A 25,120-nucleotide genomic window follows, 5' to 3' on the forward strand; every position below is an offset into this window, starting at 1 on the left:
TAATCTATGATCCAACTGGAGATTCTACTATGAGAGAAGAAAGTGAGTGTTTTTGAGGTAATATCAGGAAGCTGCCCTGGTTAACATCTTACAGCCCCGGCCTGGACTGCATCCACTGCTTTGAGATTGTAACTTATTAGCTTAAGGTTTCTTTCCATTCCCCACTTGAGAGACAACATTTTGTTAATTCAAATCAAAAACCAGATTTTTTTTATTTTTTTATTTTATCCTGTTCGTTTTCAAGCCATGTATGGGAGTGAAACACGAAGTAGTTAGAAAGGATAGCCAGGAAGAGAAAATTTGGAGGCAGGGAATGGTGAGCAGTTTGGGAGCTCTTTGTGTCTGTCCGCAGTGTTTAGCTTTGACGGGACCGGTATGTGCTGGTGCGTTGAGTTTGTAATAGTTCTCTGTCAGCCTTGGTTATGTAATTCTTGTATCAAGGAGAAACTGACCCTCATAGTTCAACTAATAACATATGCACGGATGGAGACGGACAGACGGACGGACGGACACATACACAAACATCTAAGGGGGATCAGCTTGTACCCATCTCCAGTTCTGTGTGTGTGTGTGTGTGTGTGTTTGAAGTTTTGTCAAGCAGCTATTGATAAGACCTTTGCCATGTATGTAAGGGAGGTTTTTGTTTGAGGTCAGGTTTTCCACAGTTTAACTGAAATCTCTTGTTCTCATGTTGCATATATGTGTATATATATATATATATATATATATATATATGCCTCCTCATATCCTGTCTATAATCTGTCCTACTCAACACTGAGTACACACTTTTTCTATCTGGAATATTAGAAGAGATGCCAACTCGGCAGGATCCCTTGATCTGTGGCAGTTCAAAAAGCCGCTTTGCAGGCGATCAGAATGGTTTGGAAGGTGATTGTAATTCAAGCTCGATGCTGACAGGGTTTTTGCATTATGTCATAATGCTGGAAGCGACTGACAGAAGATTTTCATGCGTGGTACCCACATCCTGGCTCGCACGGAGCCGAGGTGTAGCAGATAAGAGACTGTAGAGCAGCAGGGTTGTTTGTCAGTAAACCATTTACATTAGATACTAGAACAAGCGTCTGCACCAGTGAAGTGATAATGCTGCATCCTGGAAAGCTCCGGGGGAGATTTTCTGAACCTGATGTTCTGTATCTGATCTGTCTGACAATGGGGACAAGTGAGAGAGGTTTTTACGCTGTAATTAAATGAGCTTATTAAAATTTAAAAAAGCTATCTAATTACAAGAAGTCTGCTGATGGAAAATAAAATGCCAAGATAAACTTGTGCAGTTCATCATGATAAAATTGTGTTTTGAACAAAACGGTTTCAGTCAAGCTATTTGTAAATTATATTATATGAATCTATTGAAAATTGTCTCATCGGGCAGTGTCAGAATGGAAACGACTTCAAACAATAATCCATGTGAAACTATGTGCGTTGTCATATATTTTTGATGTCAGTGTGTGTGTGTATGTGTGCATGCACGTGTGTTGTGTTTGTGGCTTCATTTAGTCCCTGTGAAGTCAGACCGTGGTGGGCTTTACAGACCCTTGCATAACCCAGAAATAGATATCTGGGCCAGGGGGATGTTTTTACCACCTGCAAGGGGGTTAGGGAGTTTCTGTGTGTGTGTGTGTGTGTGTGCGTGTGTGTGCATAAAGACAAAGATGCTAGAAGCTTTTCCTGTACGCTGGGTTTGTGTGTGCATGTGTATGTGTGTGTATGTGTGTGTATGTGTGTGCGTCCGTCACCCAAAAAAACATGAAGGGAAGCTGAACCAGATATATATCTGCTTCTGCCATCGTGTGCTTTGCGCAGCTGATAGACATCTGATCTCAGTTTGTGTGTGTGTGTGTGTGTGTGTGTGTGTGTGTGTGTGTGTGTGTGTGTGTGTGTGTGTGTATGTGTGTTTTAGTGTCAGTGTGTGGCCAGCTGGCCCGATCTTGTGCATACTTTACTACTTTAGACACAGTTCTCTGGACCAGAGTTCATGAGCACAAATAAGACCGCACACATTAAAGAATTTCAGCTGACCATAATGTGGCTGCGGGTGTCATCTTCTATTCACTGGGTTTTGACACACTCAGCTAACAGCACACAAACGCACTTACATGGCTATCAAAACATGATCATGTCGATGTGGAGAATATTGCACCAGCACAAAGGCTAATGACATATTTTAGCATTAGAGAAGCATTTTTCTTTTTCAAAAATAATTTTATTTTAAATATTGAAAATGGGTTTCAATTGAAAGGTGAATAAATACGCCGAAACAGATATTTTCAGTACGACTGTCCACAAGGCACAGCTTCTCTCTGTTTAATGAAGACTTGTGCCTTTCCTCTGCTGAGTTCCCTGGGTGATAAGCCTGGCAGAGAAGCGAGGTCTTACAAACACAATGGAAGTGTTTCTTTATCAGTTTGAGAGTGATAGCAGCTATTAGTAATATTATATTTGAAATTCTGAACACGCAGGTGAGTTCGTGGGTGACGTGGCTCGTCCTGACAGCAGGATCCATGGAGGAGAAGAGAGACGTTTTCTCCTATCTGGTCCATGTCGCTAAGTGCTGTTGGAACATGGGAAACTACAACGGTGTCATGGAGTTCCTGGCTGGACTCAGGTTTTAAAATCACACACAGACAACTCAAATACGCTCACGTGCTGTATATGCAGATAATGTACACATTCCTACATTCAATGAGAAATTATTTTTATTATTTTTATTTTTTTTCCCTCCTTCAGGTCCCGCAAGGTGCTGAAGATGTGGCAGTTTATGGACCAGTCAGACATCGAAACCATGAGAAGTTTGAAGGATGCCATGGCTCAGCACGAGTCTTCCTCCGAGTACAAGAAGGTCGTGACCAGGGCTCTAAATATCCCAGGATGCAAGGTGGCTTTCTGCTTGCTCAGAAGCAGTTTGAGACCAAAGATGTTTAACAGTGGCGATAGTGTGACTTTTGTTTTTGTCCCTTCCATCTCTACACTTATAGGTGGTGCCGTTCTGTGGTGTTTTTCTAAAGGAGCTGAGTGACGCGTTGGATGGCACAGCGAGCATCATCAGCCTCAAACCATCTCCAGATAACACAGAGGACTCGATCGAGGTACAGTAAACACCCACAAGCATGCACAAACACTTCTGATGTAACGGAACCAAACATCGAGGATCAGTTATCGTGTTAGTTTAATCCGTCCCGGTCTGTTTTGTCTCTCTCTCTCTTCAGTTTGTGTCCGACTACAGCGGCCAGCACAATTTCATGTCTCGGTCGGGTCCGGACGGGCTGCACGTCCCGGAGAAAGAAGCAACCGTCAGCAACATCCTCCAGATTATCAGGTACACAGTCATCCTTGAAAACATGTTTTCAAAAAGTAAAGCCTGGGAAGTGACAGTGTTTCACAGAGTCTTCTCTAATCCCCTGCTCTTAACTTTATCTGTCCGTCTGACTTTCACCCTTCCTGCTCTTTAGATCTTGTAATCGTAGTTTGGAGGCAGAGGATCCTGATGAAGCGTCCACCAGTCCCTCTTCTACTGGCCCAACTCCTACGTCCAGAAACAACTCCTTCAGAGACCGCTGCCGTAATCAGTTAGTTCCTCTTCTTTCTTTTTTTTTTTTGCGAGACGCTTAAGTGTCCTCGAGGACACGGGAACATTATGTATCATTTGATAGTATGCTGCAGTTTTTTTTTTTTTTAAACATTTTGGTTTTTGGTTTATTATGCCGTTGTTGTTTTTTTTTTTTATAAACACCAGCTCAGGACAATGGGTTTGTGAAGGAACACATTCACAGATTGTGACTGAGATGAAGTGAAAGCCCTGTGGTACAGAGAAATAAAGATAACAGGTTAGTTTCCTGTTAGCACAGGAAGGAACAGACCTCTGGTACTTCTCAGCACGCCGGTGACAAGAAGCTAATAACACCAGCTGGAATTTGGACCGTGTCGAAAACTGATTTCATTCTAGCTTTGACCTCTGACATTTGTATTGAGGAAACCTGGATTATCCTCTCTGTCTCTTGAACTCGTACATATTCTTTCATGTTAGAGCTTTGGCTAGTTGTGCAGTGTTCATCTGTCACGGATACATTTCACCTTACTCAAAGACATTTAGGATTTCGTTTCCTGCGCTCTGGATATCTTTTCCCACTGGAATCCTCTTTTTACTCGTTGTTTTTCTCCTAAGAAGATTCTCAAAACCTTTCTGTCCTCTCTTTTTACTTCTCACACTTCTTCTCCACCTTCTTTGTTTCCTTCTCCTATTCTAGTTCCCATTCTCTTAGGACAACGTCAGAATCAAACCGTGTTTTGTAAGTGGTTCTACAATAAGAGTTCCAGGAGTTTGAACAGTGTTTGCTAACATCTACGTGGTTTAAGTTGCAGCTTTGAGTAGAAGCGTGTTTAGTTGTGAAGGAATGAACAAATGCATGATGCTTTTTTGCTTTGTCAACATAATACTTTTTTGTTCTGTTTACCACACTTTAGATGGAGGTCATTTCTTATGTTTGACTGGACCTCAGTGCATTTTATAGATAACTGCCTGACCGGGTTGGCTGCAGTAGTTGAAATTGAATGCAGAAACGTGCTTTTGCAGATTCTTATGCAAACAAAAACTTTGAACTCCAGATACAAAATTTTGTTTTTCAAATCTTTTTCATCTGTGCTCTTGGAACCCAACTTCTATCCATCCTCAGATTCTTGGTTGGAGACCTGTCGGATTCAGAGAACGACTTGTCGTCTGAGCCGGTGGTGAAAGATGCGGAGTTTCAGGGTACTGAGGAGACGCACAAAGCTTTTAGCCATGGGACGGAGCTCATTCCCTGGTAGGACACGCTCTCACACAGACGTGCACACTGACTGCGCCTCAACAGACGTGTAACAACCTTTGTGCTCTCTTTTTCTAGGTATGTGTTGTCTCTACAACCAGACGTTCACCAGTTTCTGCTGCAGGGTGCTACAGTCATTCACTATGACCAGGACAGTCACCTCACAGCTCGCTGCCTGCTGCGACTACAGCCTGATAACACAACGTTGTCCTGGGGTAAATTTCAACAGAGCTTAGTATTAACATATTCTTATCTCTTTTGTGTTATTTTGTTTTAATTATTAACTTGGAACTACCTGTTGTTAATATTGACATAGACTCATGTCATCATTTGTTGTGTTCACAAAAAAAGGTCAATTTTATTGTTTAATATTATTTTAATGATTTAAAAAAAAATGCTTATCAAGCTATTAAATTTGACTTCAATATTCCGATGTTTTTTTATTCATTATATACGTATAATTTTCACCGTTGAGTCAGTTTACCTTTGCTGTCTTTTGATTTTGCTCAAGAATATTTCAAGATGAACTTGAAATAATTGCCAGGAACATTTCTGCTCTCAACCGTCAACTTTGAATATGATTAGTATGTTTATATCTCAACCAGACCAACCCCATTTCCTCTCCTATTATTAATCTTTAAACCAAAAATGGGCATCCATAATAAAAACAAATATATGTAAATTTCTGCTTTCCTTTGTCAATATTACGTTTTAAACTGCAGCCTGCATTTGTGTATCCACAATAAAATTGACCTTTTTTTGTGAACACAACAAATGATGACATGAATCTATGTCAATATTAACAACAGGTGGTTCCAAGTTAATAATTAAAACAAAGCCCCATGACTTTTGTTACACATACAATTTAAACTGGTCATAAATCTGTGTATTGGTTGCGAGTTCCTCAGTTTCTTATGCCTTTACGTCATTTAAAAACGTACTATAAATGTGTTGATTTATTGCAGGTAAGCCTCAAAGTGTAGGGGCTTCCCCCACGGAGCAACCACTGGGATTAGGACACACTGTAGTGGCAGGACTAGCAGAAGGCCTGTTGGACCTTGGAGTGGTGAAGGTTTGTTGAAAACAACCATACTATTTAGATATTTTAGATGGTAAAAATGAATATTTCAGTCCTTGAGTTTAGTGGAGAGATTTAATTCTGTAGGATTATTAACCAGTTTTGCATTCGGATAACATTTGACAGTTCAAATGTACTCACGATATTGTGTTTCTTTGAATGTGCAGGCTGTGTTTCTGGGTCACCAGGCAGTCGATGTCCATGCTGTATGTTTGCAAAACAAGCTGAGCCAGATGACAGTAGAGGAGAATGGCCTTACTCTCCTCTATGGTCTCAGTACCACTGACAACAGGTTGGCGCCTCAGTACCACCAGTGCTGTTCTTTGAAATACACTGATGCATTGCAACGCGGATACATTGCTGAAACGCCCTACTGTTTACTAAATATTGAACTAATCTCCAATCTAATGCCGTTAGACTCCTGCACTTTGTGGCCCCCAATCACACGGCACAAATGCTCCACAAGGGCCTATCGGAGTTGGTGAACGCAACCAGGAAGTTGAAGAAGTTTCCCGACCAAAGGCTGCAGTGGCTGAGGAGACAGTATGTCAGTTTGTATCAGGTAAACTCTGTTTGAATTGTTTCCTCAACAATACTTTGTTTGTACACGTGCCTCTTTTCCATCAATTTCTGAATTAATAATGTATGGTTTTTACATTAGCCACCTAATGGGCTTTTGGACAGAGTGAAAGCTAAGTACTATTGGTGCATTTTCAGCAGTTCTCTCTAAAGCTGAAGACCGACAGATGCATTGGCCATCAAAATACATTTTTCAGCTTGATTATATTTTCACTTTTAGACAATATGTGGCTCAGATTTTTTCTTCATTGTTCCGTAAATCTAAATGCCCCAAATGTGCTATCCATAAAACATTTAGAAATCATGATACTGTTCCTCATTTTGCCTGTATTCACCTCTTTATTTTGCTTGGGAAAAACTGAGGATCATGTCATTTGAAATTTGAAATTAAAGGAGAGCTTTCTGCTAAACCATGCTTATTTTAACCTGTCTTCCTGTCTATCTAATACTCCCTGTCTCTGTGTTCATCTCTTCTAGGAAGATGGCAGGTACGAAGGCCCTACGCTAGCCCAGGCCATTGAGCTTTTTGGTGGGCGGAGGTGGAACATGGGTACAGGTGGTGTGGAGAAACCGGGCACCCAGAAAAACAGCTCTCTGGGCATCAACGATAAGTCCAAGAAGAAGAAGAAGGCTCTTGTCAGGGTCAGTAAATAAACAGGTTCTGTTACGTTTGTCTGTCAGTGAACGGACGACAGTACATGTAGCCAAGTCTCCTAATAAAACACAACTAAGTAGTCTGTGTCAAAAAAAAGGTTTACCTGTAGATTTTGGTGTGTTTTCTACTGTTTTCTGTAATAATGCAATCTTCAGAGTATGGTGGTTCAGAGATGGCTCAGAATTCAATACACTACACATACAGCAAACTTCTGGTCGCCAGGTCTTGTTCTACGTTACATTCCCTGTTACGCATACAGCACTCACACAGATGGAGATTTTAATGCTGAGCAGTTGCTCATTTGTATTATCTGTGTTTACTCGCGCAACGCAGGGCGACAGTGGGGACGCCACTGATGACGAGATGGGTTCCAGGAAAACACGGAGCTGTAAGGAAGGACTGTATCGAAACGGACCAGAGTCTGACAGCATCGACCAGGAAGACCCAGGTGAAGTTTTATAGAGCTATTTAACTTCACAGAAAGCATCAAAAATCCGTAGCAGTAAGCGTGAAGCTAGATTATTACGCCTGCGTGTAATGTAGAAGTTACTTGGCCAGTTCAGTTGGTTTGGACTTAACATTTTAATACCCCAAAAGTGGTGTACAGGTTTGTGTAATGTTTACTTACTCTAAGTGTTCTTTGCCTCCATAGAAGACAGCTTCCCTGGACCATTCTCCCTCTCATCCAATAGGAGCTCTGGATTACTAGCCTCTTCTTCTTCCTCCTCCTCTTCCTCCAGCATGGCAGGGTCCAGCCAGTCCCGTCCACAATCCTCTCCGGTCCTTTCAGGGACTGCCAAGTCACAGCCAGGGTATGTAGAAAAAAAAAAAAGAGCGGAGTTGTGCCGGTTTGACCCCACTGAGAGCTAAAACTTTCTTCTTTTTTTTAAAATATAGTTTAATATATTTTCCTTTTCTTTGTGAGTTGCAGAGCTTGGAGCAGCAGGTCGTGGCACGGCCGAGGTAAAGGCTGTTTCAAAGGCTTCCAGAATCTCATGATTTCTGACAGCACGATGAGCTTCATTGAGTTTGTGGAGCTTTTCAAGTCGTTCAGGTAAATGATGTGATTGATGTTTTTTTCTTTTTGACATTTTTGGTGTGCTGTTACATTCGTTTTGTTTCAGTTTTGCTTTCTTAACTCAAAGTTTTAGACGTTTGATTAATGTTTCTGTTTTATCCGGCTAATCTGGATCAAATACTTGTTTTTTAATATTAATTTGTGTAATGGTCCAATGTTCAGTTGTAGCATGGAGCATTTACATATGCACAGTTCAAAATGCTGAATAGAACATGTACATGTACATGTTCTATTCAGCATTTTTGCCATCTCACTCCCCCCTGTTATATAATATGTTCTTATCAAATGCCGCCAAAAACAGTGGGATAAAACAAATTCAACAAATGCCTCTTGGGGTTATCAGGCTGAGGACATTTTCTAAGGATTCTTGTCTCTTTGATAAATAGTTTTGTTTAAAAGCTTTTCCTGTTAAACGACTGGACACAAAAGCCTTGATAAGCAAAGGTTTATTCCCATAACAGCCGTCCTCATTTCTGAGATTGTGGTGTATCCTCTCATCAGCTGCAGTTTCCTTTTAAATCCTGCTCATGCACAGCTACAGCCACCAATTTTACTGCTTTAGTAGATCGGTCTCAAAAATCCTTTATTTTATGAAGTCGGTTGCTGAATTGTATTACATGAAACCATCATGTGAAGGGTTTTTGAATTGTTAATTATGAATCCAACTCAGATTACAGAGAAGTGACTTCGGCCCAATTTGGCTCTCAAAAGAAACGTTGAGGCAAATAAATGTATTTCAAACTGTGCAGCTTCATCCTTTGTTCAAGTGCAATGTCTGCAAAACTGGAACTAACACAGATCATCTACAAAGCTTTAGTCTGCTAATCTAAGTCAGTACTTTATGTGCATACAGACTGTGATTGCATTAGAAATTCAAAAAGAATCCTAAAATGAACTTGTCAGTTCTGTTGTTTTGTCCACAGTATCCGAAGCAGGAAAGACCTGAAGGAGCTGTTTGACAACTTCGCTGTCCCCTGCAGTCGCTCAAACCCGGAATCATCTCCTCTTTACACCAACCTCAGGATAGACGACAAAGACACGGGGCTGCAGCCTGACCTCGGTAAAACAACAAAAAGTTACAGCAGTGAAATACGTGCACGCAGGTGCTTTTCCGTCCTTCCTCTTAATCTCTTCCTCTTCTCTCTTCAGACTTACTGACCCGTAACGGTTCTGATCTTGGCCTGTTTATCCGGACGAGGCAGCAGATGTCTGACAACCAGAAGCAGATCTCGGATGCCATCGCAGCGGCCAGCATTGTGACCAACGGGACAGGGGTGGAGAACGCATCGTTAGGTGTCTTGGGATTGGCTATTCCTCAGCTCAATGACTTTTTAGTCAATTGTCAGAGAGAGCACCTGAGCTACGATGAGATACTCAGCATTATACAGGTACAGTTTGATACCTGGAGGGATGTTGGAATGGATCAATGAATGCAAGGATGGCACTGAAGTGGATGGATAGATGGCTGAGAAAAGGAATGTATATCGTTGTCAAGAGTAGAGAGAAATGAGAAACTGCCTGGTATTGATTTATGCATTTAATAAATTCCCAAATTGTTTTCTTTCGCAGAAATTTGAGCCCTCGTCAACCATGAAACAAATGGGTTGGATGTCATTTGAAGGTTTTGCGAGGTATAGTAAAAATTCTGATATTTTGAAAGGCATTGAAGCGCATCCCAAATTTATAACCCATATAAAAGACAACATTACAAAACAACTTGACAAGTAGTTGTTTCTGCATGATATGTTTCTATCGTGCATTTTGACTTGCATCGTAGTGAGTGCTTGTTAAATCTAGTCAGGGCAAAAGCATCATGTTTTGTTACCTAACCATGCTACCGGTCGCACCAGGTTCCTGATGGACAAGGAGAACTTTGCTTCTCGTAATGAGGAATCTCGGATAAATGCAGAGGAGCTACAGTACCCTCTGTCCTACTATTACATCGAGTCTTCTCATAACACCTATCTGACTGGGCACCAGCTCAAAGGAGAGTCCTCGGTTGAGCTTTACAGCCAGGTAAACCAGACGGTTACTTGCGTTTTTTTGTTTTTTTTTTACCCAGTATGCTGATATTGTTTCCGTTTCTTTGAAGTTGATACAAATTTATTGAATGTCTTGGTCGCTTAGGTGCTGCTGCAAGGCTGTAGGAGTGTCGAGCTGGACTGTTGGGATGGAGATGATGGCATGCCAGTCATTTACCACGGACACACACTCACCACTAAGATACCCTTCAAGGTTAGAAACGCGCACGATGAGTAATTTAATTCATAAAGGAAAAGAATAATCAATCGCGGGCTCTCCTTAGTTTTCGCTCCCCTGCCTCGTGTCATGAACTTGGTGAAAGTTTCTAGAGCAGAACCGTTTCTTCAGACACAATTTGCACTGCTGGCAGAAATCCTTTCGCTTCGGAAAACCAAATCAATCAGAATTTTTTTTCGCACGAGATGATTCATTTAGCCCGATTTTTGGAACAACACCTGTATTTAATTTGAAGCGGTAACTCAGGGTGTTAGGAAATTTGATTTGTTTTATTGTCACGTATTTGACTCGCAGCGTTGTTTCTAAGAATTTATTCTCTCCCATGATCCTTCAGGATGTGGTGGAAGCAATTAACCGGTCTGCGTTTGTCAATTCTGACATGCCAGTCGTCCTGTCCATAGAGAACCACTGCTCCCTTCCACAGCAACGCAAGATGGCGGAAATCTTTAAGGTAGGACGCAACTGTATCAGAATTTGTGACTCACAAAGATAGGATTTTCTTTATAGTCACCTTGTCATTTTTCAATCACAATATACATCCATTAGTACTAATGTTTAAACATTTAAGGTTTAAGATTTAAGATATATAACCTCACAAGTAGAAAATGTCTCCATCTTTGTTTATGTTCTCGAGCTCCACAAATTTAAGGCGTGAAAAATACAACAAAAAAACTGAAGTAAAGGGTTTAGTTAAGCATCCACACTTTTTTATTTTATTTTTTTTAATTTTTTTTTATTTTTAGTAGTGCCCTGCTTTAAATCTTTTTACAACTACACCGTCAAGCAGTCAGTTTCTTGTACAACCCCAATACTCAACTTAACACGTAGAAGTCATTTCTGCAGCGGCACTCACAACAGCACTTTTTGAACAAGAGCAGAACTCGACTCATTTGTTTTCCTTGACCACATTTTTTCAGCTGCTTTGGGCATTCAAACTGGCAGACTTCCAGCCTGAAGCTTCCTTTTCTGATCTTCAGGCTATAACTGTCCCTTTCTTCTTCTTCTTCATCATCTTCTTCTTCAAGTTATACTATATACTCAAAGCTACACATATCTGGGCACGACAGATACATCATGGAATATCATTGTGCTTTCATCTAACGAAACTTCCCAGCGTTTCATCCTCCCGGGAGACCGACCCCTGACTAGCTTGATAAAGACAAGTCTTTTATGTTCAGACAGCTCTGTGCCTCTGGCCAGCTTACATCACCAGGGTCTTGTTTATTTGTAATGTGGTTTTGCATTGATGAAAGCACTTTTACTTACTTTAGTTGAGGATTGTTTTTTTTGTTGTTGTTGTTTTTTTTTGCAGCTCCTGCAATTTTTGTTTCTTTCCCTCCTGTTGCTTGGACCGGGTTCCACTGACATCGTCTGTCATGTTCAAATATGTTTTCATTAGACGGTGTTCGGGGAACGTCTCGTGACACGCTTTCTTTTCGAAAGCGACTTCAGCGATGACCCTCACCTGCCATCGCCGCTGCAGCTGCGTGGGAGGATCCTACTCAAGAACAAGAAGCTCAAAGCCCACCAGGCGCCGGTGGACATTCTGAAACAGAAGGTTAAGAAGAAAACACATCCTGTCCACACATACACATTCATATCTATCAACATGTACATAATTTATATTCTTTAAACTCTATCCTGTAAAGGACTTTCCACTCAACTTTAGTCAATTGAATACTTACCGCTGTCATACATAAATAATAGATGAATGGCCTTAATGTACACCCCATCACACCATTATCACCTAGAAAAAAAACGATATGCTTCGCTATACAGTACTCTCTGTAGATTTTCTGTGGATAAGTGGTTGTATATTGGCAGTTAATGGTTCGGTATAAATCATACTTTGGACACAGGGCCATCTTTTCCTTATACATTATTTTAAAACTTTCACAGGCTCATCAGCTGGCTCACATGCAGGCTCAGGCAAGCAACGGGTCATTGGGGGTCACTTCACCTAGCAACCATGCCAATGAGGAAGAGGAAGAAGAAGAAGACGAGTATGACTATGACTATGAGTCTCTATCAGATGGTAAGGAGAACTGCTCGGGGGGTTGTGATGTGAAACACAAAACTAACACAAGAATTCAAGTCAATGTTGATTCTTGTGTTGTAACTTTTAAATCAAGGTCCGTTTACTTCTGTATTCTGTCGCTCTCCTTTTTAACACTTAAAATCTCTTTTTTATGTTGACACTTTTCTCATTCCTTTCTTTTCCTATTTTATCTCACTTGTTTTCCACTTAGTTGATGGCCTCACAGCCTCTACTGCCTCGTATGCCCTTGAAGGTAAATGTACAGCTCTGAGGCGCCTCTCTAAGTACCACTGTTTCCCTCGATTTGTATTGTGCAGTGGCAGCCGGTGTTCTTTCAGTGACTCTTTTTGTTCTTGACAAAGTTTCAACATCTCAATAGAATCCTTTTTAGTGTCTTCAAATTGCTACCCAATCGCCGTTAGGTTTTACGGGGATAGTATGTTTTGTTGATGCAAATTTACTTGCTGTGCTGGTCTACCACTGCAGAATATCGACAGAGGAAATTTTGGTATGAAGAAGTATCACCAGTGATATGCATCGTTTCATGCTTACTGCCGTAGCTGCAAGCTTTCTGCTTTTTGTGGACACCAGGTTATGTGCTGCTGCGCTGCAGCTATCCTGCATGGTAACCAGCAATTCAAAATGTTGAATTGCATAATATCTGGAACCCAGTAAAACAAGTATTGAAGTTAATCTATTTGTTAAAAAGAAAAATTCTGGAAGTTGTGTTGTGTGACGAGAATGAGAAATGATTAACGTGCTAACACTGTGCTAACGCCTGTTGCAGCACATTCACCCTCACCCTCCACCGTAGCTAATAAAATAAGGACAACCGTGTGTGTTAGCACAGGTTCTACTCAAGCTGTGCTTTGCAGTTGGCCTAATTAATAACAGTTTGCACACTTTTTTTTCTTTCTTTTTTTTTTTTTAGATTATGTTATGAAGCATCCCAACCTCCTAGCTTGCCACAGCAATATTTCCTGTGCCATGTGTGAGTGGAAGTAATATTAAAGTGCAGTCATCCATCATCCAATATTACTTAAATGTATTCCCTCTATGAATCGTGATCAGTAACCTGGTACCGCTGTCCGCGGTAACTCGGGACATGTTTGGTGCGTTATGTTTTTGTGTGTCTGCTTGTGTGTTACATTACGTTGTCGATGTCCTTTTTTTTTTTTTAAGAAACAGGCTGCTTTGCTATGAAGGCAGTGCTCAGTGAGGACAGGATGGAAACATACCGTCTACCTCTAGAATGTTTGTCCTTGAAATATTCGCGGTAATGAAAGAATATATAACAAAATAACAGGCAACTTTTTTTTTTTTTTTTTTGAATTTCACGTACTGTTGTGTTTAAAGATCATACTGTCTGCAAAATGTCTTGCTCCCACAAACGCATCACCTCCCTTCCTCCTTCCCTCCTTACTGTATTTGTCTGTGACCTCGCCAGTGGCCGGGCAGGCTCATCAGGGAAACAAAACAAAGCCATCTGGTTTCTCAGGCCCTACGCTGCCCCCGCGCTAAACAACAGACCAGGGGAAACTACCCTGTCCGGGTCCCAGTCCCAAGCACTGCTCCCTCCTAAACCCTGCACTCTGCTTGTCCCTGTCGGGAGGAACTTACCGGTCACGGACCTTTCAAAAAACATCTCTTTTAATCTAAAGCTCGTCGCCTGGTTCAGCTTTGCTGCTTAGGCCTCGTGTAAGACCCAAATAATTAAACGGTAAATATTAACAGGCAACCAAGACACCTGGACTAAGTCGCCCATACTCGACCCTGGCTGTCTCCATTTCGTTTAGTGCGCAGCGACTGTTGGCGCTGCAAATACAAACACTTCCATACTAAGCTGCCAAGTTGCTGCCGTGTCCGGTTGAATGGTAGCTCCCTTCAGTCACAGTCTGGTCCAACTCACTTCTCTGGCTTCTGTCTACAGCATGACATTCAGGGTCAACTCTGTTGCTGAACCATTTTTCAAAGAGGGAGATTTCAAATGTCAAGAATCAAACAAGTTTTCTGTGATAAAAAGCTTTTGCGTTTTCCAGCTGATGTGCTGCTTTTTTGTGGTTTTGGCTGTGATCAATGTGGAGGAGTATTGGGAGCAAAGGGAAGAACTCCCTGCTGTTGCTCCTGTTTACAGTTGAGAGACGTTGCTTTGAATATTTGCAAGGAGGTGCTTTTGTGGCCCTTTGCTTAAGAAACATGCTCATGAGCTCTGCAGGGAGTCAGGAATTAATTCACTAGATAAATATACACCTTTTCTTTTATTTAAAATTGTTGTGAAATTGTTGCCACCTGTAAAGATTGCTTCCCACTTGAGTTGGACACCGTGCAGAAGAGCTAGACTCACAAAATAAAAGTCCTTTAAGAAAAACACTTAATCTCTGGAAAGAAAAAAAATGCAGAACTGCTGTAGAGTTTGAAAATGTATCTTCTGTAGAAATTCCAAACATTCAAAACACATGCTTGTGGTCTCATTCATCTCCTTTCATCAACTTACTAATACAAGTTACCAGAACAACAACAGCGCCAATATTTAAATTCTTGAAGCTAATATACAAAAAGGTGCAGGTAATTCGAGCGGACTTTCACTTCATGAAAGTAACAAGAAAAAAAACCTCAGCTTGTCACTTGAAATACCAAGTTTGTGTGTCAGTTTGTTTTTACAAGAAGTAGATTCCCAGATGCTAAATTGACCTCTTCTGATATGATGTACATCTTACTGGTGACGCCAACTCTGATGCACAGTTTTTATTTATGGATCTTTGGCAGATCAGTTTCTGCCTCAAATATACTGGATCTAATTTGGTCTGCTATGCTTCTATACATAAGGATTGGGGATTGTGAGCAGGAATTACTTCCAATATACTTTGACTGAACTTGTTATTGATACAGATTTGGTGCTTAAGGAGGAAAAATGGGCTTCAACGAGGGTTTCTTTGGATGTTAACCTGTTTGATTGACAGGCATCCCTTAAGGTGGTTTCATGTTAACGCACACTCGGCTCCTCCCGGGTTTCACTTTTCTAAGCCATGTCACAAACACTGCATCAATTTTCTTTTAATTGATGAGCTCCAGATGGTTTCATATTATGCCAGTTCAATTAGTTTGTGTGGCATCTCTGTTTGTTTTTGACCTGATGTGTCAAAGTAACAACTGCTGAGCATGTGTCGTACGTTGGCAACTGAGCAAGTTAACATGTGGTTTGTTTGGTGTGAAGCCCAAGTATCATGCGTTTTATTTTTATTTTTTTCAATAATTGCTTGTTTTGTCCGTACAGATAACATCCTGGATGACAAGCCAGAGGGGAAGAGCTCCGCAGACAAAGAGGAGCATCCGGTCGATGAAATACCCAAGAGGATGAAGAAGGCTGACAGCACTACACAGAGCAAAGGAAAGGTATTAAAATGACTTAATGCCTACAATTGAAGAAAACACAATGGGGGGGGGGGGGGGGGGGGGGTGGGGGGGGGAATTGAAGCTAACAGGTGCCAGTGGGTATTTTCAGTGTTCAAACCAATGCTTGAAAGTCTTTTTTTTTTGCTAAAAGATTACATTCACGAAAGATGTTGAAATCAAGTGGAAAAAAAAAGTAAAGTTAAATGTGCTGATGCTTTTAAAGTATGAAATTTGAATAGGAACCTGGCATCGAAGTTTGATCCCATTTGAGTGTTTCCCATGGCCTATGTCCACCTCCACCTGTAGGTGTTTGACATGGAGCTGGGCGAGGAGTTCTACCTTCCTCAGAACAAGAAGGAGAGTCGACAGATTGCCCAGGAGCTGTCTGACCTTGTCATCTACTGCCAGGCTGTGAAATTCCCTGGTAGGGAATATTTTCTCTCTCTTTCTCTCTCAGACAGTTCTTTCTCTCCCTTTACTTCTCGTTTGAACAGACATTTCTTATACAGACGTTTTGCTGTGATTTATTCTTCCTTGACATCTTTCTTCCACTCTTTCATCTTCTACTTTTGAGATGCTGTCAGTTTGGTTTCTGTTTTGTTTTTTCTAGCTCGTCCCACCGTAAACCGCTGCCATGTTATATTTAAGAGGTCAAACCTTTCCCCATGTTTTTGGTTTTTTTTTTTTTTTTTGCATTGGGGGACATTTGATATCCTTGTGTCACACTCCATTCCTATCCCACACAGGACACCCACTAAGATGATGAATCCTCTTGTCCCTATGGGAAAGATATGGTTATGTAGCGGTGCTGTTATTCCCGGAACAACACAACAACAGCAGAGTTGTTTTATACTCCACAGTAAGAAGATGTTTTGGGGGTGTCCTGGTGCTCTAATTCAAATTGAATCTACAGCCTTTACTCACGTGTCACCCTCCACTTTTAATTGCCTTGCTGTAAGTTAAAGTGGTTTAAGTGGGACTATCTGTTTACTTGAAAGTGCTCTCAGTTCAGCAGTTCAAAACATTTGACTTTGCTTTCTGTGCGCCGATAAAACATCTCTTATTTCCTCTTTATGGGGATCCGTCTTCATCCCCCCCCATTTATCTCAAATATTTCTCTTTGACCCTGAAATATCCCCCTCCCCCTTATCGTCTCTGTCCTCCCTCAAGTGTCCTCTTCTCTCTTAATCTCCTCTTTTCTTTAAATGACATCTGCCCTAATAAACCCGCCTGTGTTTCCACTGGTATTTTATTTGTTTACTGTTTCATGGGACCTGAGATCTAAGAAAGAGGAAACAGGGTAAGTGGCTCCTTTCAGACAGACAGCAGGTTGGTCTCTGTCGTATGTTGTCTGGAGTGATTTCAGATAGACACGCTTACGTGTAAATACTTGTGTACAAACATTTTTTTTAAAAATGTTTTTTTTAAATACTCGCCTTTCAGAAAATACAAGTGACATTTCTCATATCAAATGTTTTTAAGAAAGGAGACAGGAGAATTGTTGCCAAAATTAGAAATAGATTATTAATATTCAAATATATACATATGCAGAGTGTTGTAATTAATAGACAATAATGTAATGGCATTGGTTTTTATTACCATTAACAAACAAGTTCTTTGGGAAAAAATGAAGTATGATTTTTTTTTCTTGGCCACGTGTCTACCTTCAAATTTCTGGCATAATCTAAAAAGTTCCTTTACAGAACAACAGGCTGTCTGGAAAAAATATCGGAAATACAGGACGAATAGAGACTTCTTATTTAGCAAAAAATAACACGGCGCTCTGATTGTAATGGTATAAATTGAAAAAACAAATCAGCTTAGTTTTGGAGACAAATGTACTTGGAGTGCTGCCTGAGAGGCACAGCTAGTTCTTCATGATAGAAAGTGACTGCAGCTGGAGAAAATGATTTTTTTTTTTGAATTTTTCGACTGAGGAGGGAGAAAAACACTGATGTGATCATTCTTCTGTCTGCCTGTGTGGTATTATTGACCTTTCTCTTCTGTCTGCTTCCTTTGTGTGGGAACTCAGGCCTGTCCACGCTGTCGCCGGCCGGCTCTGGTAGAGGGAAGGACCGCGGAAAGAGCAGGAAGTCCATATTTGGCACCGCTCCCTCTCGCTGCAGCTCAACAGGGGAGGTCGCGCCCCAGGGCCGCACTCCCGGGAAAGGTGGGCAGGACCGATGGGTGCTGATTATTAGTAGGAGAGTATCTGAATGAGTGTAAACAAATGCACATTGATGCACGGGTGCAATGGAAGGAAACCAAGAAAGGAGCTGGCATAGTGCGATACAGACTAAAGAGAAATGTGATATCATAGGTTAGGATCATTTCTTGTCCACCCACATGAAGGAGTCACAGTATTAAGAATGTTTGTTATGCACTTCCCCTAATGTACACCTCTCTCTCTCTCTACCCCCCTCTCTCTCTCCCTCCCTCTCTCCCTCTCCATCTCTCCCTCTCTCTCCCCGCTCCCTCTCCCCTCTCTCTCCCTCTTTCTCCCCCTCTCTCCCCCTCTCTCCCTCTCTCTCCATCTCTCTCCCTCCCTCTCTCCCCTCTCTCTCCCTCTCTCCATCTCCCTCTTTCTCTCTCCCTCTTCCCCGCTCCCTCTCTCCCTCTTCCCCTCTCTCTCTCTCCCTCTTCCCCTCTCTCTCTCTCCCTCTCTCCCTCTCTCCCCCCTCTCCCCTTCTCTCTCCCTCTTTCTCCCCCTCTCTCCCTCTCTCTCCCTCTCTCTCCATCTCTCTCCCTCCCTCTCTCCCCTCTCTCTCCTTCTCTCCATCTCCCTCTTTCTCTCTCTCTCTTCCCCGCTCCCTCTCTCCCTCTTCCCCTCTCTCTCTCCCTCTCTCCCTCTCTCCCCCTCTCCCCTTCTCTCTCCCTCCCTCCCCCCTCCCTCCCTCCCTCCCTCCCTCTATCTCCCTCTCTGTGCTGCCCCCCAGGTGGCTCTGAGCGGCTGAGCTGGGAGGAGCAGCAGCAGACGTCTCCCGTCCTCAACCCCCCCACCTCACTGAGCGCCATCATCCGAACGCCCAAGTGCTACCACATCTCCTCCGTCAACGAGAACGCCGCCAAGCGCCTGTGCCGCCGCTACTCCCAGAAGCTGATCCAGCACACGGTGTGCCAGCTGCTCCGGACGTACCCGGCAGCCACCAGGATCGACTCCACGAACCCCAACCCGCTGCTCTTCTGGCTGCACGGAATCCAACTGGTGGCGCTCAATTATCAGACCGACGGTGAGGACGGCGTACAGAGCGGCTTTTCTCCCTTCATAAGCGAGGGAACATCACATCTCACTCCGACAGCACTTGTTAGGAATTGGGCTCTCACAAGCAATACTTTCTTTTAAGAAATATCACTTAGTCCCAAATGGTTGCCAGTGGAAAAAAAAAAAGTAAAAAAAAGGGGGGGGAAATGACAAATGCGCTCTACTCAGTTCCACATGATGAAGCTTCGCTTTTTACAACTTTGTACGGCCTTGAAATTGTCTGAAAGGCTCCAGTTCCAGCTGCCGTCATTTTTTTCAGATAGAAACAGAAACGGCAATTTTAGATTATATTCGGTTGTGTTATATTTATAAAAAGTGACAGATGAAATCATATCTTATCTAGTACTTTTTAAGAAATTGTTGGTACTGGGTACTCCTCTTTCCTTCCCTTTTCTCTAAATGTCTTCCTAATTCTGTCTACTTGTTTCTCTCTCTTTTGGTCTTCTGTGTCTTGTACTGTTTTTCATCTTGTTTCTCGGTTGTCTTTCTACCTGTTGTCAGAGTTTGCTGTCTGGACTCTGCAGATGAAGTTGTTTTTTTTTTTTTCTGTAAGAGGCATATTACATTTAAACATATCTCCTCCTTCTTTCTCCATTAATCTTTGTCTCACTCCCACTTTTTTTTCATGTTTTTTTCTGTCTTCCTCTGCTTCTTAAATCATTTTTCTCCCTTCGGAATTAAAGTTCACCCAGTAAATGCACTCAGACGTGCAGGTTTTCTTTATCGGATACTCTTTTCATGTGTTTGATTTGCACCAGTTAACATCCAAAATATATTGAAATGGATCAAACGGGGAAAAATGACTGCGGTTAATAATATCCAATATAGATGATTGTCTTTGATACTTATTTTAGTAAAGCTCTTGAGGAGCGTTGCTACAAGTTGAGGTTTTCACATTTGTGCTTCAAAAAAAAGAATTCTTGTTCATGATATCACTTCAAAACCCTTTTTCCCTTTTCCCTTCCTCTTCTCCCCAGACCTCCCCATGCACTTGAACACGGCGTTGTTTGAGGCCAACGGTGGCTGTGGCTATGTGCTGAAGCCGGCAGTGTTATGGGACCGGAGCTGTCCACTTTATCAGCAGTTCTGTCCGATGGAGAGGGACGTGGAGAAAATAAGCCCCGCTGTCTATTCCCTCACGGTGAGTTCAGATACTGAGCAGAGTGGGACGTTGATCACAACGGTCGCTTCGTCCTCATTTGGTTTCTCTCCGCATTTTCATCTTCACTCCTTCCTGAGTATTTGTGCATTTTCCCGCCCTCCTCTTTTTTTCTTTTTTTTTTTTACCGTCACTTCAAGAGAGATACATAATCGATATCTTTGGTAAAGGATCTCAAACCGTACAGTAACTACCGTTTAATGACTCTTTAATTTGCTTCTGTGATGACGCTTTTTTTGGACGTGGGCACCATGTTTGGGCACCAGATCAATGCAGTTCTTCCTTCATTCTATGAAAAGGAACCACAGAGAGAAGACTAAAAAAATGCTATATGTAAATATCTCAAATACATAGTATTTTAATAAAGTAAGTCATTTCATTTATAAATATATTACCTTAAACTGAGGTTCTCTGCTGCTTCAGGTAGTCTGTCAGCAGCTTGTTTAAATGTACATTTGGCAGTACATTCGCAGTGTTTCTAGAGAAGCTAAAGTCCCGGTGCCTCTCAATGCCAACTGGGTTTTAATCGGGCCAACTGAAAGTGCTCTTGATACGCGACGTGATATTGATTTTTCACGCTCACTCGTCATATCGCGCCTCTTCCCTTCTTTGTCCCCTCAGATTGTGTCCGGTCAGAACATTTGTCCCGGGAACACCGCCGGCAGCCCCTGCATTGAGGTGGATGTTTTGGGCATGCCCATCGACAGCTGCCACTTCCGCACCAAACCCATCCACCGCAACACCCTCAACCCCATGTGGAGCGAGCACTTTCAGTTCACCGTGCACTTTGAAGACATGTGTTTCCTGCGATTCGCCGTGGTGGAGAACAACAGTTCCCAGACCACCGCTCAGAGGACTCTGCCTCTTCAAGCCCTCAAACCAGGTAGGACTTCCAGATACTGAGCAGCTGATAAAAGGAAGGATTTAGCCTGTGTAGATACAGCAATAATGAAACCGATAACCCAAACTCTCTCTCTCTCCAGAAGTGTCGACCTTACGCACTTTCGGGACGACAGTATTCGGTAGTGATGGATAATGTATTGTCAAAATGTGTTTCAGGTTACAGGCATGTCCAGTTAAGGACTCAGCATAATGAGCCACTTGAAGTGTCCAGCTTGTTTATCTACAGCCGCAGGACAGAAGAAGGTCCTACAGGGGGAGCTACTCCCTCATCTTTGGTGAGACTTGGTGCATGTCTGGTGTTCAGACTACGTTTCGGTCAGTTAACTGCACTTCAGCACCGTCTCGATGAAACACACGCTTATTGCTGTGAACCTAAATTTGAATTCGGCTCACTTTCGTTGATCCTTCCCTCTGAGGAGCTAGCGAGAGAAACCGTCTCATAAAGCGTGAATGTCATAACAACGCGCTGCCGCCTCTCCTCCTTCCTACGCAGCTTTTCAGCTCGGAGGAGAAACACGCGTCCCGGCAGCACAGGGTGACGGTGCACGGAGCTCCCGGTCCTGAGCCCTTCACGGTTTTCTGTGTTACGGAGCAGACCACCGCCAAACAGCTGCTGGACACGGTCAGTATATTTATCTCCCGAGAGGCTTCGTCGTATCGTCGCGTGTCGTACGCGCTTCCAGCGTCACCTCTCCTCTCCGCAGGTTGTGGCGGCAGCGGGACACGTGTCCGAGCACTTCCTGTGCGAGGAGAAGGGTCCTCTGTTGAAGGAGCGCAGCGACGTGAAGCGCTGTGCTCAGCATCGATGTCTCGCACCCGAGGAGGAGGTGGTGCGGCTGGTCCACGGCTGGAGCAGTGAGGACGGATATGTGGGGAGGATCTGCCTTAAAACGAGAGAGGAGGTACACGGAGACTCATTTCATTCACAACCAACATTCGAAAGACCTCGGGGTGGATATTGGTATCGTCATGAATCGTTACCTGCCAGGCCTTTGGTCATGTAGACTGCGGCGCCCCCTTGTGGTTGTCTCGTACAAGTGAGCGTCGCGTTTGTCGCTCGGGATACAATCTACCTACTTACTGTCAAGTCTGTGGTTTTATTGTTACAGAACTTAAACGAGAAACACCCGGAGCTGGAGGGAGAGGAGGACATGACTGTGGGAGGCGGAGGAGGAGGAGTAGGAGGAGGAGGAGGAGGAGGAGGGGGAGGAGAGGATGATATGTTCTTTGTCCAGGTCCATGAAGTTTCCCCGGAACAGCCTCACACTGTGATCAAGGCCCCACGCTACAGCACCGCTCAGGACATCATACAGCAGGTGAGTCTGGGGAGCTTTTATTTGAACTCCCAGTGACTGTAACTAAAAGGGAAAATCACCAAATACATCATATAACCAAACAAAGCGAACGCTGCTCTCCAGTTCTAGTTCTAGAAATTGCTTGCGTTTTTTTTTTCTTCTTTTTTTTTTTTTTTAATTTTTAGATTTCTGCCCCTCTTTAAAGTATGTTCTCCCTGTGTTGTTCTTTTTCTCGTCCAGACACTATCAAAGGCCAAGTATTCCTACAGCATCCTGTCCAATCCCAATCCATGTGACTACTTCTTGATGGAGGAAGTGACCAAGGACGCTGGCTCTAAGAGGTCCTCCACCACTAAACCCCTTCAGCGAGCGCTGCTGGATCACGAGTGTGTCTACCAAGCTCAGAACCGCTGGCGGGGCGCGGGGAAGTTCATTCTTAAACTCAAAGAGCAGGTAGCTCTGAACATTGTGATCAATTTCCAGTGCTAGAAACTCTTTAGTTTTTGTTTTTCAGTGTATTTATTTTACACAATTTATTTTACACAAAAATATTATTTTATGTGGATGAAATCCCCCTCTTGCAGCATGTTTTTGAACTTTGCCCTTTCGTTTTGTGGTGGATTTGAAATTGCGCCACGAACTGTGACCACCGCTACGTGCAAACAAAATGCGCCGAGTTGCACAAAGCAAAAAAAAGACCGTTTTGTATGCGCTCGCACTAATTCTGTGACTATTTTTTAACATGCTCTTCATTCACAATAATTCATGTTCCTGCTGCACGCTCGCTGCTATATTTAAAATGCATAATGGCTTGTATCTTCCAACCTGTCGCTGCAACCCTTGTTTGTTTGTTTTTAACACCTTTTACGTGCCACGCTGCTGTTTTGTGTTTCCTTTTGCGCTTTTCTACGTAGTGTTAATTTTTTGTCTGCTTATCGTTCCTACGCGTTTGCGCTGCGTGTTTTTGTTTTTATTTTATTCAGTCCTCATCCTTTTACACTCGAGGCATTTTGCTGTGACACTTTGGAAATAATTTGTTAAAATGTCCTGCCTCATTAAATAAAGGTTAAATGATTTTGTAAGTTGTTTATTTGGTGGGGGAAAAAAATGATATAACAAAACAACAACAACAACAACAACAAAAACACAGAAACAGCAAAAAAAAAAAAAAAGGAAGGAAGGAGTAACAAGAGTACATTTGCTCAGCCTGTGATCCGCCTGTAGAATAATGAGGAAGAAGGAATCGACTTCAACCCTACCGGCACATATCTTGTGGTGCGTGGGCATTTGGATGACGTGAATCTGTTTCTGCTTCCAGGTGCGAGAGGACAAAAAGAAAGTCATTTCCTTTGCCAGCGAGCTCAAGAAGTTGACCAGCCGCAGCCGCAGCATGACGACCGGCAGCGGCGTGGACGGCCCTGCCCAGAGTAAGGATGATCGAGCTGCATGCTGCGTGGCTCTGACAGAGCTCCAGGAGTGAGGCTCACACTCTGTCTGCTCTCTGTGCATGGAAAGGCAACAGAGGTACCGTATGCTGTCTCTAACCCTTTAACATTTAGAAAAGAAAAAAAGGGCACCGGTGCCTTTCATTAAGAATTCAACGTGGACCGTCGTACTTCAGGAGGGGGTGGCCGAAGGCCGGGGATAATGACGGGCTAATAGGGTGTTCTGGGATTTTCATAGACGTCTGGTCATCGGGGGGAAAAAGGAGGAAAATAAGTGAAAAGGACTTTGAAGTAAATGAATCCTAATTACAGACTTTACCACGAAAGCGGGTCACTTTAGGCTAAATGGCAGTTTAGCGCCATTTTTCAGCTACAAAAGAATTCTGTAATCATCACCTTTATACGCGAGCTTCAAATGAAAAAAAACAAAAGAAAAGAAGATATAACGAGAGCTTTGACGAGGCAAAGCCGTGCAGCAAAAGTGCCGGTGGGGCAAAATGACTCGATGTTAAGCAGGCAGAGAGAGATGTGACGGGAGCGCGTCAGCCCGTGTGCGACGACCCGTCTTCGTGGCGACGTTTGCAATTTACTTCAAAGTCTGCTATCGTGAATTATTTTCATCACTCTTTTCAACAACAACAACCCCCCCCCCGCCCATACATCCTAATATTTAAATAGCTGCCGTTTTTCACACGTAACGGGGTGGTCTCGCTTTGCAGTGTTATTAGTGAGCGCTTTGTCGTGTTTTCAGTGCGTCAGGTCGTCGCCTCGTCTTTATTAAAACTCGCCTTTTGTAATCGGAAGTCGAAACGAAAGGAAAATGAAGGATTTGTGTTCTGCAGGGTTTGCAGCTGCAGGTCTGAAGGTGCGGGTGACAGAGGGCAGGGTGGAGGCAGGAAGGTTACTTCAAGCCGCCGCCTCCTCTTCCTCCTCCTCCTCCTCCTCTTCCTCCTCCTCCTCCTCCTTTAGGGGGCAACTCCAACCCGCCCGCCTCCCCACCTCTTCTCTGAACCCCCCATTCCGGAAGCTCCACCTCCTCAGGAACTGGAAGATCCACAAATGAGATCCGGAGAGAGCGCGAGACACCGACTGCGTCTAAACTTGGAGAGGATTCCCCTTTTTCCCCCCACGAGCGGCGAGGTGTTCCACTCGGGCT

The 25,120-nt window shown here is 43.0% G+C and overlaps 1 protein-coding gene across 2 annotated transcripts in view; it reads left to right on the plus strand.

Moving 5' to 3' along the window:
• The window catches only part of plce1 (phospholipase C, epsilon 1), a 75,664-nt gene extending 50,772 nt beyond the window's left edge, over positions 1-24,892 (plus strand). For both annotated transcript variants that reach the window (XM_069155576.1, XM_069155577.1), the window contains 37 exons: positions 2,478-2,623; positions 2,746-2,893; positions 2,994-3,104; positions 3,225-3,334; positions 3,468-3,584; positions 4,263-4,304; positions 4,689-4,817; positions 4,899-5,035; positions 5,786-5,892; positions 6,066-6,190; positions 6,316-6,460; positions 6,955-7,119; positions 7,466-7,580; positions 7,785-7,944; positions 8,064-8,186; positions 9,134-9,270; positions 9,360-9,598; positions 9,780-9,841; positions 10,061-10,226; positions 10,338-10,445; positions 10,804-10,920; positions 11,869-12,027; positions 12,369-12,504; positions 12,719-12,760; positions 15,782-15,900; positions 16,207-16,324; positions 17,933-18,070; positions 18,837-19,130; positions 20,140-20,303; positions 20,943-21,204; positions 21,381-21,499; positions 21,718-21,846; positions 21,929-22,126; positions 22,334-22,540; positions 22,760-22,972; positions 23,838-24,043; positions 24,807-24,892. In XM_069155576.1, the coding sequence (XP_069011677.1) occupies positions 2,478-2,623; positions 2,746-2,893; positions 2,994-3,104; positions 3,225-3,334; positions 3,468-3,584; positions 4,263-4,304; positions 4,689-4,817; positions 4,899-5,035; positions 5,786-5,892; positions 6,066-6,190; positions 6,316-6,460; positions 6,955-7,119; positions 7,466-7,580; positions 7,785-7,944; positions 8,064-8,186; positions 9,134-9,270; positions 9,360-9,598; positions 9,780-9,841; positions 10,061-10,226; positions 10,338-10,445; positions 10,804-10,920; positions 11,869-12,027; positions 12,369-12,504; positions 12,719-12,760; positions 15,782-15,900; positions 16,207-16,324; positions 17,933-18,070; positions 18,837-19,130; positions 20,140-20,303; positions 20,943-21,204; positions 21,381-21,499; positions 21,718-21,846; positions 21,929-22,126; positions 22,334-22,540; positions 22,760-22,972; positions 23,838-23,999 (5,169 nt within the window). In that variant the 3' untranslated portion in view covers positions 24,000-24,043; positions 24,807-24,892. The remainder of the gene's footprint in view (positions 1-2,477; positions 2,624-2,745; positions 2,894-2,993; positions 3,105-3,224; positions 3,335-3,467; positions 3,585-4,262; positions 4,305-4,688; positions 4,818-4,898; positions 5,036-5,785; positions 5,893-6,065; positions 6,191-6,315; positions 6,461-6,954; positions 7,120-7,465; positions 7,581-7,784; positions 7,945-8,063; positions 8,187-9,133; positions 9,271-9,359; positions 9,599-9,779; positions 9,842-10,060; positions 10,227-10,337; positions 10,446-10,803; positions 10,921-11,868; positions 12,028-12,368; positions 12,505-12,718; positions 12,761-15,781; positions 15,901-16,206; positions 16,325-17,932; positions 18,071-18,836; positions 19,131-20,139; positions 20,304-20,942; positions 21,205-21,380; positions 21,500-21,717; positions 21,847-21,928; positions 22,127-22,333; positions 22,541-22,759; positions 22,973-23,837; positions 24,044-24,806) is intronic.
• The last annotated feature ends 228 nt before the right edge of the window (positions 24,893-25,120 follow it).

This window comes from Embiotoca jacksoni, unplaced genomic scaffold (genome assembly GCF_022577435.1).
Source record: "Embiotoca jacksoni isolate LCO1_2020_lvr unplaced genomic scaffold, fEmbJac1.0.p SCAF_20, whole genome shotgun sequence".
Lineage (NCBI taxonomy): Eukaryota > Metazoa > Chordata > Actinopteri > Embiotocidae > Embiotoca > Embiotoca jacksoni.